The 10,486-nt window shown below is 34.7% G+C and overlaps 1 protein-coding gene across 4 annotated transcripts in view; it reads left to right on the top strand.

The window, feature by feature from the left end:
- PCNX2 (pecanex 2) overlaps nt 1-10,486 on the top strand; it is a 357,972-nt gene that overhangs the window by 70,426 nt on the left and 277,060 nt on the right. For all 4 annotated transcript variants that reach the window (XM_031966919.1, XM_031966916.1, XM_031966917.1 and 1 more), the window contains exon 9: nt 9,954-10,122. In XM_031966919.1, coding sequence (XP_031822779.1) covers nt 9,954-10,122 — 169 coding nt within the window. The remainder of the gene's footprint in view (nt 1-9,953; nt 10,123-10,486) is intronic.

Genomic DNA, 10,486 nt, shown 5'->3' with positions numbered 1-10,486 from the left:
TGTGCTTTTTAATGAGATAAAACTTGATGGAATTATCTCAGAATATTCTTTTGAGTCTGTTTTCTCCTCATTTCTTCTACATAGGCAGACTCCCCCTTCTCCCCCCCCCCCAAATCTGAGAACAGATTTCCATTCAGAGGTAGTAGCATTATGGTGGAGGGGTCTCCTCTCCAACTTTACCTAAAAGAGGGTTCATTCTAGACAAGGCAGCAACTACTTTGAAAATTTAACATCAAGGGGTCTGAATTTGGGGTAAGCCATTCCCCATTGGGAGAACTGGAGAAATTGCAGTTCTTTTTGTCCACAAGATGGCAGCCATAGCCCACATAGGAAAGTATGCAGAGCTCTTGAGATTGATACTTTATTTCACAAGCATTAGAAAGATTTTGTCATCACAAGTTTGGATGCTTTAAGCAAAGGTCCTTTTCAAAATTGCTCCAAATCAGACCCACTTTATAAGACAAAATTTTCAATTGATTTTAGGAGTGTGTGTGTGTGTGTGTGTGTGTGTGTGTTTTTCAGTTTGTTGTGATGGATCTCATTTCTAGTCCAAAATGTACCCAGTCATTTACAGAAATACTTTTCTGGGCTTTAGGATTTTGTCCTAAGACATCTTAGATATAGGTCAGATAGATCTTTCAGATAGATAAACCATTTTTGGGTCTTCTATTTAAGCTTATAAAACTGGGGGGATTATACTAGTTCAGTTCCTTTACAGCTCTAATGTACTATTATTGCCTGACATGATATAAAGCAAATTGGAATGGAACTGTATTCATATCAAGTGTGAGATCAAGAATATACTTTGAAGCTCAAGAATGTGTGCAGGGGCATGCTGGTTAATGTATAATAATCAAGTCTCCCAGTTAGAACTGGCTCAAGCATAACCCTTGGGCATTATGGGAATTTCAGGATCTGTTTTCTTGTGTCAGTAACAGAACATTTTAGAATCTTACATCTAGATTATACAATATAAATAAATAGGTAGATGACTGTGTGAATTATCTTTCTTTCAATTAATTGTCCTTTCCATATATACTATATTCATTCTTAGTCTTATTCTCATCTCTGCCTTGACCTCAGATCAATGCCAATTTGGATTAATAATTTAGTCTAGATCTATGATTTCAATCCTTTAGGGAATGCCCAATGAAAAAGTTCCCTCTACTTTTTTTAACCTCTATTTTTCTATATTAATAGTGTATTATTTTTCCAAATACATACAAAAATAGTTTTTAACATTCACCTTTGCAAAACCTTGTGTTCCAATTTTTTATTTTTCTCTCTCCCTTCCTCTTCCCCAAGATAGCAAACAATTCGATATAAGTTAAACAAATGTAATTCTTTTAAACATATTTCCATATTCATCATGTAATGTAAGAATAATCAAATCAAAAGGGAAAAGGTCAGAATACTATGTTTTAATGTACTTTCAGTCTCTCTAGATGTAGATGCCACTTTCCATCACAAGTTGATTAAAATTGTCTTAGATCACCTCACTGTTGAAAAGAACCAAGTCCATTAAACTCAATCAACATATAATCTTGCTATTACTATGTACAATATTCTCCTGGTTCAGTTCACTTCCCTCAGTATCAGTTCAGCTAAGTCAATGAAGGCTTTTCTGAAATCAGCCTACTCATCATTTCTTATAGAACAGTATTATTACATTTATATACTGTAACTTATTCAGCCATTCTCCAATTGATGGGCATCCATTCAAAGAAATTCCATCTATCAAAATAAAGTGGAAACAATTTATAACTTTAGAAAGCTACATGAACCATTGGGAAATTAAGTGATTTGCCCAGGGTCACAAAGTCATTATGTATCACACATGGGATTTTAACTTATGCTTTCCTAGCTTCAACACTTTGCTGTGAAACTTGAGTCAAAACCAGTTCAGAGAAATCAAAACTCTTAAGTAATTAGAGACAGATTTGCTACTTTTGTATGGTTCAGAAGACAACTAAGTGTTGCAGTAGATATAGTGCCAGGTCTAGAATCAAGCAGACCACAATTCAAATCCAGCCTTAGATATTTCCTACCTCTCTGACCTTAGACAAGTCACTTAATTTTGTTTGCCTTCGTTTCTTCATGCATAAAATGAACTAGAGAAGGAAATGGTGAGCCACTGCAGTATGTTTGCCAAGACAACCTCAAAAAGTGATCAAGAAAAATCAGAGATGACTTAAAGTGATTAAGTAACAATAACAAAAAAGCAAAACAATAAAAAAAGAATCTAAGTTCAGAGTAGATGCTGTCATATTTCCACTTTCATTGCCTACTTTAAAGAAAATAATAAATCAAAAAACATTTGTTAAGTGACAACTATATACCAAGCATTATGCTAATTAAGAAAGTGAAAAACAATATGCTTCAATCTGCATTCATACTTTATCAATTCTTTCTCAGAAAATAGGTAGTATTTTTTCATCATGAGTAGTTTGGAATTGTCTTGGATCATTGTATTGCTGAAGATAGTTGTCGTTAATAGATGATCATTATACAATATTGCTGTTATTGTGTACAATTATCTCCTAGTTCTGCCCACTTCATTCTATATCAGTTCACATACATCTTTCCAGGTTTTTCTGAAATTATCCTGTTCATCATTTCTAATAGCACAGTAGTATTCCATTACAATTATATACCACAACTTGTTCATCAATTCCTCAATTGTTTATCTGGTATTTCTAGGCTACTGGAAAGCTGGAAACTTTACTGATTAATACAAGGTGTAATTTTATTAGCACTAAGTTTTAATCTTTAGACTGAACTAAGATTATAGAGAACTATATAGGGTTAAAAAATTGTGAGAGACAGTTTGACATAGTGGATAGAATGGTCCTCAGGATCTGAATGACAAGATATTCCAATCCTACCTGTCATATATATTGTTTGTATGACTTTGGTGAAGTCACTTCAATTTTCAGACCTGTTTCTTGGATTGTCAGTGGCAAAGCAAATACTTATCTATACTGATGAAAGGATTTTCCTTGCCAGAAATTCCCTACAAAAATGAGATCACAGTCTAGTTCAAAAATAATATTACTAATAGAAGATATATATTTCTTGGATGAGTAGAATATTAACAAGAAACTTCTATAATGTATATTTATATATTTGCTTTTTAAATGTTTCACACAGGAAATGATGATTGTTTTCCAACCAGAGATATATCCATTCTAATCTAATTTTCTCTATTAAAGAGGATATTGAGGCATTTGTTTACAGTCACACATCTAGATGGTGGCTATTGTTGTTCAGTCACGTCCATGACCCCATTTGAGATATTCTTGGCAAAGATACTGGAGTAGTCTGCCATTTCCTTCTCTAGCTCTTTCGAGGAGAAAACTAAGGCAAATAGGGTTAAGTGACTTACTCAACATCACACAGCTAGCAAGTGTTTGAGACAAGATTGGAAGTCATGAACGTGAGTCTTCTTGACTCCACATTTGGCACTTTATCTACTGCGTCACCCACCTGCCCTCTAGGTGGTAGAGTTGATACTTAAACAAAGGCCCCCAGTTTGGGGTTCTCTCTCTACTCCATCATTGTGTATGGTAGTTAGGTGGTAGAGTAGATAGTGTTGGACCTAGAGCTAGGAAGACTTCAGTTCATTTCTACAAATGGAGTTAATAACACCCATCTCCCAGGATTGTTCTAAGGATTAGGTGATATGATATTTGTAAAATACTTTGAAAACCTAAAGATTCTATATTAATACTAGCTATTATATCATAGATGCTGTAGGCAAAACAATTGAGCAATTCTCAGGGTGGGGTTGGGGGGTAAGCATGGAGAATGAAATTAAGTGTGCTTGGTAATTAGACAGACATATTATTAGAAATTTCTTCCTTATATTGAACTAAAATCTGCCTTTTTGTAATATTTAACCATTGGTTCCCTCTTATGCAAACCGTACTTTAGCCCCACTTCCTGGAAATGAGACTATCCTTCCTTTGTCCCCTAATATTCTATGGATTATATGGTTTCTTGAGTGCAGTATGTGGGGAACAGTTATGGGAGGGAAACTCCCTCTCCTCCTTTCTGTATATCCTATTCCCTGAAGCCCAGAAGTCTTTTCCATGTCTTCGTTCAATGCAGTCTTAGTTTCTTTCTGTAACCAGTAGAGGGTGCTATTTACCTTCTATATTTCTCATACATGCAGCATGTGTTAATCATTCAATTGTGATCTATTTATAGCTACTTGTTAAAGCAAAATTTAATTCAAGTTTGGATTCTATTAAAGTGCCGGTATATTGTAATTGTCCCATCACCTAGTGCTAGAGTAATTCAGTGTCCCTCTAATAGTTTCCATTCAAACCTGAAAACAGGAGAACTCAGATTCCCATGACTCAGATATATTGCTCTGGGTAAAATTTGATTTTACAGTTTTTCATAGTTGCTCATTTCATGCTGATGCATGTTTCCAGAAGAAGTCACTAGTACTCAGAGCACAACCATAAATTTTTTTTCTCAAAAATCTTCACAAATTTCACAAATCTATTAGATCAATGGATAGAGAGTGTTGTATTCAGAGTTAGGAAGACACAAATTAAAATCCTGCTTCAGACATTAACTGTCCGATACTGAGCAAATTACTTGCCTCTCTCAGATTCTGATTCCTTATCTATATAATGAAGATAATAATAACAATGACCTCTCAGAATTGTATGAGGATCGATATGGAAAATATGAGTAAAATGTTTTGAAATATTAAAACACCATATAAATGCTACCATTATCATCATCATTACTATTATTTTCATTCAACTACTCCCCAAATGGATCACATCTATGCATATTTTCAGCTGCAACTATACTAATTTTTTGTATTGTATATTAGTATAGTATTGTTCTAATGTCAGATAGCAAATATTCTGCTATGGCTTCCAAGCTCTGCTCTAATATCCACCCACACCAATTCCTTAAACTCTAATCTCACATGATCTCACTCTCAGAATACCCTCTCACCTCACCATGCTATCACTTTTCAAAAAGTCTCCTAAATCACCAACCAGTAATCCTAAAGCTTCTCAATGCCTCCCATTCCTAAACTCCAAATACCCTCCTACTTGCTAACTCACTTATCCCTGTGATAGGAGATGGAAGAAAATCTTCCATGAAGAGGCAAACCTTCATTTTCTTTCCCTCTCAGCCCCGGTAGTAATTACTTTAGGTTTTTTCAGAATTTGTGTTTGTATTGAGGCTTAACTCAGCTTCTATTGATTCTTTGCTCTATCTGGTCTCCAAGAGGGAGTATGGCTCATTTCTGGTCAATCAGGAAAGTAAATTTTCTTTGGGCCCTGCTTTTCTCCTTCCCTCCATCCTCTTCCCTCTCTGTCTCTCTTCCATCTCTCTCCATCTCTGTCTTTCTCTTCTTCCTCCCTCTCACTTTCCCTCCTTCCCTCTCTCACTCTTTTCCTTTCTCCCTCTCCCTCCCTTCTCCATCTTCCTCTCTCTTTCTCTCTGTGTCTCTGTCTCTGCCTCTGTCTGTCTGTCTGTGTCTCTCTTTTCTCTCTCTCTCCTTTTCCCCCCTTTTGCTTTTTTATCCTTCTGTGCCTAACTCTGATAATCTTTTTTTAGAAATTAGTGGACCATTTTAGAGACTAATTGTTAAACTTCCTATTTTCATTATCTATATGCATTTTTATCTTAATAATAAGCTAGAAATGTTGCCCCAAAGTCTGGGTTTCTAACCATTTAGCATTCCTCCTTCAAGTGGTCTTATGCCTTTATTTAGCATGGTTCAGTATCCCCAAATCCTCAAATAATCTGAGTGGAGAAGATAAAGGTTTTTGACATTATTGTTGTTCATTCAGTAATGTCCATAACTCCACTTGGGGTTTTCTTAGCAAGGATACTGGAATTGTTTGCCATTTCCTATTCCAGCTCATTTTACACATGAGGAAACTAAGACAAATAGGGTTAAGGGACTTGTTCAATCTCACAGCTAGAAAGTATCTGAAATTAGATTTGAACTCAGGAAGATGTCTTCCTGATTCCAGGTCCAGCACGATGCTTCCAGCTACCAATAGAGAAGAGTGCTGGCCCTCAAAAGATTTGCATGTGGCAGGCTCAGTCATAGAAAGCCCTGTTTGTTTTGGCTATGGTCATTTATGTAAACAATGAGATTAGGACTTCCATGTTTTCAAATAATCAGGGTCTATCTTAGAACTCTTGCAGTTCATGATCACATATTTGGGAAAGGGACTAGATTTGTGATTTCACTGATATAAAGAACCCCAAGGTGGAGAAGCTTCTTCTACAAGGGCCAGTAATCACTTCCTCTGCAGTGTATAGTCTTAAATAATTGCCTGTATCACTGAGATATTAAATGATTTATCCAGGGTCACACAACCAGTATATTTTAGAGGCGGATTTGAAAATGTATTTTGATTCAAGTCTGGCTTTCTATACCCAAGTCACACTACCTCACTTGAATCAGTTGGTAGCATTTTATCTTACTATGTGACAGTTGCTGATTCATTCTTTAAAAAAACAACAACAAAAGCTCTTTTAAAATAGGAAATTCTTAATAGGAAACCTTCAATGATTTTATATATATGATATATATGTATATGTATGTGTGTATATAATGAACATGTGTGTACATATGTATAAAATACATTGTGATGCAAGATATTTATATATAGAATACATTCAGATATACCTCTGCATATAATACAAATACACTGTGCATATACTCCATGTTACAGATCACTATATGTGTATATATTCTTTGTGCAACATATATTAAATGATTATACATGTTAAATGTGGTCCATCTGTATATCTATGTATGCAATAGATTCTAGTTCTAGGCTAGCACATCTATAAGAATGATACTTGAAAAAAAAAGGGGTGAAGGTTTATTAGTATCATTATATTGACAGCATGCATTTGAAAGTAAAACTAAAGGTACTGATTTTCTCTTGCCCAAATCAGCCAAGGTTTGATTTATTTTTTAGATTTTCCCTTCTTCTCAGTTTCACCAATATAGTACCATATCTGAGATGAGTCAAATTCCCATTGGTTTTGCCCTGCCGATATATAAATGAACTGAGGTTTAGCAACTTCCCAAGTTCAGAACTTGATTCCTTTGCATGCCCACTGTTCATATTACATGTGTCTTCTCTTCTTACCTTTTTCACTTTCACTGTTTTGTATTATTTTTATGCATTATTCTTCAGTGCTGCTAGAGCTAACCTAAGAGGGAAAATACTTATATATCCAAGTCAAAAAGGCCTTTAAGCTGCCTGTTATGAATTGTCCACTGAACTATAAAAGAATGCTCAGGATGTTTCTCCTGGTACTCAGGTAATCAGTTGAGTAGACATGTTAAGAAGCTGGCCCTTGGCATTAATTTTGGGATACAATTTGAACAAATAATGAATTGTGTGTGTGTGTGTATGTGTGTGTGTGTGAAGAAAGGGAGTCAAATATTTGTATGAATTACTAGAAAGAGAGAGACTGATTAAGAGTGATATGGTTAGCTGAAAGAATATGAATCAAAGATTTTGTTAAATGGAGTTACTTGGGTGCAGATCATTGAGCAATTTGAGAGTATGTTTTAGGTGCAGATCTTTTAAAACCTGTGCTCATCTTTAGGTGTGCATCCCAGAGGATTTTAATTGCTTTTTAAAGTAAACCTTAATCCTCACTCTATTCTCACTCCAAGGCAGAAAGGCAGAAAAAAAGCCATCGCAGATAATTAATAAAAGAGAGCATACCTAAGTAGTTGTCTCATTTTCATATTGTCAGGGCAAAATCAATAAGAATTTGACACATCTCCAACAGAGTGCTCATTGGTGTAACCAAGAGTAGGGAGGGAGAATCTAGGAAAATAAATAAAGCTTCAAATAATTTGGAGAAGAAAGAACCTATACATTTCTTTTGCCATCAATATGATAATGTAAACAAACCTCTTCATTTCTATTTTATTCATGTCTCTTTCAACCGTAATCCTATGAAATATTCTTTTTTCCTAACTTCCAACACCAGTGCATTCATATGTATACAAATATGAATTTACAGGGCATTCCAAAAGTCCTACTGAAATTTAAGTTTATTAAAACTTAATTTTTAAATTATTATCATAAAGTTATTTTAATTATATTATTTGATCATTATTTAATGATTACTAAATATTTAAACTTATTAAAATAAACTGTACTAAGACTTTTGGATATTTCATATACAGATGTAAAGAAAACATTACACAATAACATCTTATTTTAAAAAAAATTCTGTATGGACAACATCCAACACTCTTATTCTTTTGAAGTCATTGACTCATGGGGAGTGAGGAAAGAGTGAGTATTATAGTGGTATATAAAAACTAGCAGCACAGTCAGTGTATGTAGTCAGTGAATTTGAGTATGTGTTGGTATCTACCAGTTCCTATGATAAGATTCTAATTCTGAGGGCAGTGATGATGGAGCCCTACAAATGAAGGATATCTGACTGTTCCATTTTTATGACACTTGGTAGGAATAGCATTTGTCTCACATAAACTGAGAAAATTACTTTTTCTTTTATGCAGATTTCCCTTTCCTACATCAACTTTCAGAACTACAGTATCATTGGGACTGAAACCTACAAATTAATATCAAATATTCGAGGCCAGAATTAGCTTAGACCAATAATTCAAGGCTATTTTTGGAATATAATGAAATATTTTTGGCTTATAAAAATGCAATAATGACTATATTTCTGATAAAAATTTAAAATGATAATTATATTATTACCAAAAAATTATGCTAGCCCCTTCCTCCACATTCACCACATTCATATGGCAGTAATACTGGATCAGGTAACTTGCATGACAGTGAGAATTCTGCTAAACTTCCAGCATACTAAATTCCCATGGGATGGGTTTTTATGTGACAGGGAAGCCATGCAACAGTTCAAACCCTAGACCACTGCACCAACCAAATCCCAGAGATAACATTGTGCTCCCTTTTCAGGAAACCATTTCAGTCTATGTAAAACAGAAATTTTTCTACCTCATTAGTAGCCTCCACATGGGAAAGAAAGTGCCCAGAGCAGCATAAACCAAAACAGAGCCAGAATGTATGAGAGAGAAGGTCCATGACAATTAGGGGAGAACTGAGAATAGTAGAAAAGTAATTAAAGAAAGCAGCCACTCTCCAGGTTCGTAGGGCTTAACATCATTCCTATTATGGATGACTTCTTTCTTTATACTTGTATCTCCACTGCTTATATATAATAGATGCTTAATAAGTATGTTTTTGTGATTGGTTGTTTGGAAGAGTATAGAATTCAATCCACAGTAATTTAACTGTCTGATTTGAGAAAACATGGTTTCAAGGGAAGAGGTTGGGTGGAAAGATGTTATCTCAGTGCTGGCAAGGAAAAAGGCAATGTTTAAAATAAAGTATTATAAAAATTAGACAGCTTCCACAAAGTAGGTACATTTCCAATATTTTAGATCAGTATTCCCAGTTCCAAGGAGATAACTTATGACTGTTAGTAACTTCCTACATATTAAAGTACAAAAAGTTGAGGATATCCCCTGGGCTACCAAAAATGCCCTACGAGGAAGCATAATCTGTATGTTATATAGAATCCCCTTTATAAGTAAAACTATTCCTTTGCTGGCCAAAACTATCTTTCACTGTGAAATGTTTTTTGAGTGTGAATTATGATCTGCCCACTGCAAATCTTCAATTTAATTAAACAAGCATTTATTAAATTGCCTGCTATGCACAAGAACCAATTTTAGGTTCTAGGAGTACAAAGCAAAGATTAAAATTAAAACAACAACAACGAATAATCTATGCCCTATAAAAATTCACATTCACCAAGGGGGAGATTTTGGGAAGCCATTCAATTTACATCCATATATGTGTGTTACACATGTTTACATGAACTACAATAATGATTATTTCACAAATATTTTTTTCTCTTTTATTCATTTGTAGTGAAAGACACTTCAGTTCCTCCAGCACCACAACTTCTGCAAGTCAAGAACCATCTTCTGGGGAGCCAGCATTGAGTGCACTTCAACAACAGCTTTTACTTATGGTGGCTCGAAGGACCCAGTCAGAAACTCCACGAGTACACTGTAATGTCACTGCTCCTAATATTTCAGTAGGTTCTATTCTCTAACTATGGGATTATCACAGGGTTTCTTGAGAAGCTAGACAAATTATATCCTATCTCTCTTTTCGGTAGTAGCATGTGCTTGGCATTTCTGTGATGTTTTAACAATGTAGTTCAGTAGAGAGCACTTGACTGACATGTAGTAGAAAGAAAAAAAATATGTTTTGACTAGAGCTTTCCAAATTAATTTACCTATGGAATGTTTTCAGATTTGAAATAGATTGATGGAGCCCATAAAGATTAGTCTGGAGTTATAAGGCATGAAATATCCTCTGGATAGAAAATTCCACTTATTTTCACACCAAAAAGTTGTTACATATCATAAGTACTTTAGATATAATTGTATATTTAA

The sequence above is a fragment of the Sarcophilus harrisii genome, chromosome 4 (assembly GCF_902635505.1).
Source record: "Sarcophilus harrisii chromosome 4, mSarHar1.11, whole genome shotgun sequence".
Classification (NCBI taxonomy): domain Eukaryota; kingdom Metazoa; phylum Chordata; class Mammalia; order Dasyuromorphia; family Dasyuridae; genus Sarcophilus; species Sarcophilus harrisii.
Note: the sequence above shows the minus strand (reverse complement) of the source record. Positions and strands in the feature narration are given on the sequence as shown.